Genomic DNA, 8,181 nt, shown 5'->3' on the forward strand with positions numbered 1-8,181 from the left:
TTTTATTTATTTATTTGAGTGGAGGCCTGATTTTTTTAGGTTTTAGGTTTGAAGATGTTGGAAGAGATAATACAAGTGCTGCCGCAAACAAAACACACACAATGGTTTTTTTTATTCCGAACACTTCCAAAAAACCAAACAGCAGATTAAAAATATTAAGATGTTGTTTGTTTGTTTGTTTGTTTTTTTTTGTAAAAAACCTCTTTAGACCTCTTATTGCTGCACGGCCCAGCACACACATAACACTTTTAATCTCGCAACTGTTTGTTTTTTAGAAGTCTTCAGACTAAAAAACCTATGCGCGTGTTCTGTTTTGTGCAACACTTGTATTGCCTCTTCCAACCTCTTCTCATTCTTTTTTCTTGCTGAATTCTTGATTATATGTTGCTGACATGTTATTTTACTTTTTTTTTTGGTATTTTTTTCTTTATTCTTGTTGAATTCTTTTTATTTTTATTTTTTATATTGAATAATGATAATTTCTGGATGAAATATTTTTATTTTTTTGCTAAAATATCTTTTTATTGAAATATCATTATTTTTTTGTTAAAATATTATAAATTATTGCTAAAATATCATACATTATTAATTTTTTAATATTAAAAAACCATTTCGGTTTATAAAATCAGTTTATTTTAACTTTTTAATATTTGCAGCAGCATGCAAGTGTTAAAAATCAAACACGTTTTTTATTACAGTTTGTAGCCGTGTAATCCACCTCTTCTACTGCAGGGGTTATAGAGATGGTCGGCATGCGCAATAAATAGTCAGAATATTTATTTTTTATTTTATTTATTTATTTCAAGAAAACAAAACACCTAAGTTACCTAAAGTCATTTTCGGTTTTAATTTTAGCATTTTTGCACAAAAACGTTTTAGGAATCAACAATCTCAAACACCCGTTTGGAACCCTAGTCATTACAATCGAACACAAAAGATATCTTAGTGATCATCGTTTACCATGATTGCTCTTCGTCGTTTTCGTTTTACCACCCGAGTTCCCTGCATTAGGGCTTCGCCGCTCGGTTCTTCTTCTTATTCATCAGATTCCGTTCCTGAACCTCTTCCTTCTGACCCATTAGACTTACATTCGTCCTCTGATCTCATAAGAAAACAACATTGGAGTGCTCTCAAAATCCTAACCAAATCCACAAACCCCAACAGTTTTCTTCAACAACTTTATGATTGGGGTGCACCTTATGACGTCGTTCTAGGATACTTCAAGTGGTCACACCAAGAGTTCCAGGTATCCCACTCACTTGAACATTACTGCAGACTCTTTTACCTGCTAGCAAATGGTAAACAGTTCGGAAGAATTAGGGCTTTGTTGGATAATCATTATGTTAAGATTGCAATTAGTAAATACTCTCCTTCTTCAATTCTTCGTATGCTTGAGAGGGTTTGCGATAATGTCTGTGCAAATTCGATTATAGTTGATTTGTTAATATTAGGTTATGCGAAGAACTCAAAGACAGATTTATGTTTCGAGGCTTTTGATAGAGCTGGTGATTACGGGCTGAAGTTATCAGTATGGTCATGTAATCGATTGATAAAGTTATTGATAAATCAAGAGAAATTTGGACGTGTTGAGTTTGTTTACAGAGAGATGATTAAGAGAAGAATTGAGCTTAATTTATCTACATTTAACATGGTAATCAATGGATTATGCAAAGTTGGGAGGCTTCACAAGGCAGGAGATGTTCTTGAGGATATGCAAAGTAGAGGGATTTTGCCTTCAGTAGTGACCTACAACACACTCATTGATGGCTACTGTAAAAAAGGTGGATCTGGTAAAATGTATAAAGCTGAAGCCCTAATGAAAGAAATGATCAAAAAGAAAATCTCCCCCAATGAAATTACATACAATGCCCTCATTGATGGGTTTTGTAAAGATGAAAATCTCTCTACTGCAACAAACTTTTTCAAGAAAATGGAAGTCAGTGGATTAAAACCCGATGTGGCTACTTATAATTCTTTAATCAATGGGCTATGTAATTTGGGGAAGCTTGATGAAGCTCTTGTGTTACATGACAAAATGGTGGAATCAAACGTGAAGCCGAGTATTATCACCTATAATTCTTTAATGAATGGGTTTTCAAAGAAGAAACTGGTAAACAAATGTAAAGAGTTATTCGATGATATTCATAATCAAGGTTTAATTCCCAATGTATATACTTATAATACTCTAATCAATGCTTATTTCCGAAGTGGGAATTTTGAAGAAGCAGTTAAAGTATACAAATCAATGGTAAAAGGCAGTGTTACTCCCAATGTTTCAACATATAATTCTTTAATAACTGGATATTGTAAAGAAGGAAACATGAAGGAAGCTAATAAGGTTTTAGATAACATGAAGGAAAAAGATTTGAAAGCTGATATTGTAACATATAATATAAGAATTGGTGCACTTTGTAAACAGGGGAACACAGGGGAGGCAATTAAGCTACTTAATGAGATGTCTGTAGTGGGTTTGATTCCTATTCAGCTGACTTATAATATCTTGATTGCTGGTTATTGTGGGGAGGGTAATCTTAAGAGTGCTTTAAATATGATGACAAGAATGGAGAAAGAAGGGAGGCGTTGTAATGTTGTGACATATAATGTGTTGATTAAGGCTTTTTGTGAAAAGGGTAAATTGGAAGAAGCTAATGTGTTTCTCAACAAGATGCTTGAGAAAGGTTTGGTGCCTAATGAAAGAACTTATGATATTGTTAAAGAGGAAATGATGGAGAGAGGATTTGTTCCTGATATAGATGGACATCTTTATAACAATCTTGTTACTTCTTGATGTTTAAATGAGGTCTCAGGTTCAAATCTTGGCATCACCTTTTTTTTATTGGGGATATTGTGATTTTATTTACTCTCCTCATGTGGGACCCGTTGAGTGGGTCCAGAGGGGGGGGGGGGGGGGGGGGGTTGACCTTTAAAGTTTGATGCTTTTGGTTGACAATTTGAAAATGAAAGATACAAGAGCACGAAAGGTGTAAGATTCTACAGTCTACAGAGGTAATGAAATGATAAAGTTGTATTTGTTTTGGTGGAAGGAATTCAATCCATTCTTCTGTTTTTGTTGAAGGACCAAAATACCCCCGTTATATCTTTTTAAAGAGAAGTTGTTTAATGCATATAAGGTGAAATGATGCTTCTTCAGAGGTAAATTTAAGCTAGTTGATGGTTTATTCTTAATTTCTTGTATAATGAATTATATAAATATTTACAAAGTTTTTAGCTTGATAAAGTAGCTGGTAAAGTAGTAGTATTGACTAAAGCTAGCTCTCATGTCATGCAGGGTGGCAATTCAAAAATATAGTAAAAAGACATTTAGATATATTTGGAAAATGAGCGTATAAGGGTAACATTGGAAAATTTGTAGCATAAATCCTATGAGTTTCTTAATAAATTATGGCAAATAACTTTTTGGAATGTTATCTTAGATCATCTCCAATGGTTAGGGTGGTGAAGAGATCGAATATTTCAAATCGACCTTAAAACTAGTCTTTTACCATTGGAGTCGATGCACTTTTTAGTTGAATAATTCCACAACATGATATGATTTTTTTTTTGGAGTTTATATTTAATAAGTATATCGGTCTATATTATTAAAAAAACTAGATTAACTGCAACTTTAGTCCTTATAGTTAGCAAAAAAATTTTCGATAAGGTCCAAAATATTTTCAATTTGCACCATTTGGCCCAAAATCAATTTTTTTTTTGCTTAGAAAACTTGAAATGACTTTTTTGTCATTTTAATTTCATTTTTACATTATTTTTAACATTTTTTCAAAATTTTTATAATTCTCTCTCTCTTTCTCTCTCCCCATATATATATATATATATATATATATATATATATATATATATATATATATATATATATATATATATATATATATATATATATATATATATATATATATATATATATATGAGAGCGATCAATCGAAAACAATTCTTATTGTGAGAATATTTAATAACAAATTTGGACTACATAATTTTTTGTAATTAAAATAATAAAATAATATTCATATAAATAAAAAATAGTTAAAAACAATTAAAAAACTCATTACCCAACAACACCCATCACTTACAACCTACTAACCACCAACCACCACCATTCACCCACCAGGGGCGGAGGATGTGTAGGGCCAGGTGGGGGTGATAAATGTTTAAACTTATCGTTTACGAAACTTCGCTCCGTTCCGGTGTCAAATAAGATGCATGCATAAAGGTGGTTTAGGGGAAACGTACTGGTAACAACAGAGGGGTCCTAAATCGCCTCTCCCTGACTCATGATCAGCATCCTTCTTGTTCTTCCGTTCCCTGAATTGTTGTTGTTAGGGCAGTCTCGGCGGAAATGCCTAGTCCTTCCACACCCATAGCAGATGTGGCTAGGTCCTGCATTGCTACCGCCGGTGATGATGTTGTTGTTGTTGCGATGGTTGTTGTTGTTGTTTCCCTGATTTTGGTTCTGGGGAGGGTAAGTCCTGCATTACCTTGCAGTGTGTCCCCTTCGATTGCAACTGGTGCACTGAAACTCCTTGCATTCTCCATTGTGATGGAGACCGCATTTATTGCACTTGGGAAGATTACCGGAATAAGGTCTGGGAGCATTTGATGCAGCTGAGGTTGGAGCATGTGGTGTGGCTGGGACCGGTGTGGTGACAACGTTAACCGCCACTGTCTGCTGCTTTTTAGAGGTCTCGGGGCCCTGACGCCCCTTCCTCTTATTGTTCTTCCCCTTCTTGCCATCACCTTCCTTCTTTCTCTCAGCCTCCACCGGTTTCTCGCCCTTCTTGTTGTTATGGTCATACAGCTTCTTTGCCAATCTTTTTGCACTGTCAAATGTTTCGGGGTTTACAGCTATCACATTTCCTTGAATTGGTGACTTTAGTCCCCAGATGAATCGCTCAATCTTCTTTCCTTCCGAGGTGATCATACTCGGGCACAACAGAGATAGTTCACTAAATCTCGATATGTAGGCATCGATATTTGCATTCTGCACAGTGAGGTTCCATAGCTCTTGCTCCATCTTCTGTATCTCACCTCGTGGGCAGTATTCAACCATTAACATTTCTTTCATCTTCGCCCACGACATAGAGTTGGCTACAGGGAGTGTCATGGCTTCCACATGTCCGTTCCACCAGGTGAGCGCTTGATCGACAAAAGTGCAGGCCGCGAACTTCACTTTCATCTGCTCAGGACAATCGCATATCTCGAATACCGATTCCACCTTCTCGATCCATCGCTTCAGAGTAATCACTTCTCCAGTGCCGTTAAAAGTTCGTGGTTTGGTGTTGGTGAAGTCCTTGTAGGTACACGTTTTGGTGGGTCCTTGATTCATTCCGTTGTTCGAACTCCCGGCCCCTTGCCCATTGACTCCTCCATTGTTCCCTTGATGAATTTGCGTCATTGCTGCAGTGACCGCAGCAGATACAACTGCCTGGAACGCGGCTGAGTCAACTTCGGGTGGGGTTGGTCGTGGGTTTCCGCGAGTAGGTCGGAGAGACATCTTTCTTGTCACGAAACAGAAAGATGTTGAGTGTTTGTGGGTTCTGTGAGGTTGTGATCCTACTTACTAGGTGCATGGTACGAACTTAAACATAGCAATTTGTAATGTCATAATGAAACACGTAAAAGTTCACTAATATTATCCTATGACCCTTCCACTATTGCATAGACTAAACAGGCGTTCTCTTTTTGGTGCTAAAGGGGTATAGTTTTAGGTCCCCTAGATATCACGATCTCATCAAGACATGCATTAGTTATACCTTGGAGGGAATGTAGTTGATCAGGCTACATCCACCCCTTGATACTACTAAGAACAGTCCGAAATTAACCGGGATACTAGTATTATCATGTTTGGTTCGGCGTTATGTTCCTATTCCTAATGCAAGCAAGGGTGATTTATTTACTTGTTTTGTTCAGAGTTATGTTAGTCCCTCTTTTTGGTTTATAGTTGCATATCAATGTGTGGCTAGATATGCTAGTTCACTATAAACAAAGCTCTGATACCAACCTGTCACACCCCCGAACCAGACGGCGGAAACGTCCGAGGGCTGTCGTGACTTAATTGAATACCATAACATTGAATATACATGAAACATAACATCATTCATCACCATGCATTGAGATAGTACAAACTGGTAGAGTTTACACTGAGTACATTGTTTTAACATTATATTCCCAAAAATAAATTGTTCGATCATAGATAAACAAACTGCAGGCCATCACTGAATACATTTTCCCCTCGGTTTACTTGTTACCTGAGAATACAAGTATTTTGAAAAACGTCAATATATGAAATGTTGGTGAGTTCATAAGCGGTGTTTGAAAAGCAATGTTTTGCATTGTTTTGAAAACTACCAGAAAATCCGATATTTTCTGAAAAGAGTATGAAAAAGTTTGTGAAGATCCATAAGTATGCTTGTTTGTTTCTATAATTATAAAAAGTGTTCATTAAACTTGGTGTACATTTCGAAACTGTTTGCATTGAAATACCCTAGGAAAACCCGATGTTTTCCTATCACTTTGAATTCCGTGTAGTTGTTGTACCATCGCGATATGTGAAGTCATTGATTCCAGGCGACGTTGGATTATTGCGCATGGTGAATTGTTATAAACACGCGTTACACAAACGACCAGTTTACAACTATACTAACGATCCCGTAGGCGTCGTCCGTACTATTCACGTAATCCAACCGCCCTGACTTCTTGTAGTCCCACTTCCGAAGAGAAAGAGGGCACGAAGACCTCAATAACTCCATTTACTAGCAGTACCAAAGGACCCTTGAGGACCAATAGTATAAAAGCCATTGAAAGTCCTTTTACACCGTGTTGGATCATGTAAGACCCAACAACTCGTAAGGTTGATGTCTTCGGGCCTAAAGATCAGGTCATTGGGCTAGCTAGGCGCAACAAACAAGATTTTACACTTTTGGGCCCAAAGATGGTGTATCGATGTCTGTGCACTCTCACGTGTGTATTGAATTCCCAAATTTTCCATGTATGAATCGGGTTGTCGTCGTGTTAGTAGTTTCGGATTTGTTATTGATTCGAGACCGAATCAATTCGTTTGATAACGATTTTTGGTGTTGTTGTGTATTGTAATTTGTCGGTAGTCGTAGTGTCAATATTTGATCACAACGGATGTATTGAATTAACATTGAAATTTTTCTGTTTACAACCCCTCTTTATTTTGTAAATTTGCTTTTTCAACCCTTTGAATAAATTAATTTCCGGTTTAGTCCTTAAACCATTTTTTCTTGGCATTTTAACGTCAAAACTTATTGAAATTGATATCTTTCAGCACATTTTTAATTGAAAACAGTTTTAGTCCCTCAAAATACAATTTTCTCAGTTGTAACCTCTCTTTTTCGCAATTTTTACACTTTTGGCCCAAATTGGAAAATTTTTGCAACTTTGGTCCTTTTTAATTATGAAAAGCATTTCTAACCTTTGAAAAGGACTTAGAACACTAGTAGTCCACTGTTTTACAGAAAAACACAGTTTCAGCCCCTCAAATTGGAAAATTTCGCATATTAGGCCTAAAATGTCATTTTTAGCCCATTAAGCTTGAAATTTATATTTTCAATCCTCTAAAAGAGTATATTTCCAGAAAATACATTATTGAAACTGTTTTGACTCATCTCATCCATCAGAATTCGTAATATGTCATTTTGGCCCCTTTAACTTTATATTTTTAACATTTTGTGTCCAAAAATGAGTTTTTAGCCCAAAGAAGATGTTATTAAGCCACTTAGCTATTTTTCTTGGAATACTTTGTATGTAGTAATATAATTTATGCTAGTATCATTTAACATAAAGTATATCTCGATTTTTAGGGGTTTATGGCTAGATCCAACATCATAATCACACAAAAACACACATATGAGCATAGAAATCATACAAGGCATACATTTACATATAGATCTACACTTTCACTTGTATTCCCCCCCCCCACAAAACTTATAAAACAGAAAGATAGGGAGTATGAAGCTCACCTTAGGGTGTGGTTTCGGTTTTTGGAGAAAAGATGGAAGAAATGAAGTGATTTTTGGCCTTAGCACCCTTTTCTTGAAGATCTCGAGTTTGAGGGGTTCTAAGACACAAGTTTATGATTTCATGAGAGTTAAGAAGAGATTTTAGATAGATCAAGGAACCTAGATCATAGAATTTAGTATA

General features: G+C 36.0%; 1 protein-coding gene across 1 annotated transcript; it reads left to right on the forward strand.

Annotated features, from left to right (window-relative positions):
• Positions 1-854: 854 nt before the first annotated feature.
• LOC122195124 (pentatricopeptide repeat-containing protein At1g09820) lies at positions 855-3,423 on the forward strand. The gene is made up of 2 exons (XM_052765266.1): positions 855-3,153; positions 3,290-3,423. Exon 1 carries the CDS (start codon positions 962-964, stop codon positions 2,786-2,788), a length of 1,827 nt encoding a protein of 608 aa, XP_052621226.1. The 5' UTR covers positions 855-961; the 3' UTR covers positions 2,789-3,153; positions 3,290-3,423.
• The last annotated feature ends 4,758 nt before the right edge of the window (positions 3,424-8,181 follow it).

The sequence above is a fragment of the Lactuca sativa genome, chromosome 7, assembly GCF_002870075.4.
Source record: "Lactuca sativa cultivar Salinas chromosome 7, Lsat_Salinas_v11, whole genome shotgun sequence".
NCBI lineage: Eukaryota > Viridiplantae > Streptophyta > Magnoliopsida > Asterales > Asteraceae > Lactuca > Lactuca sativa.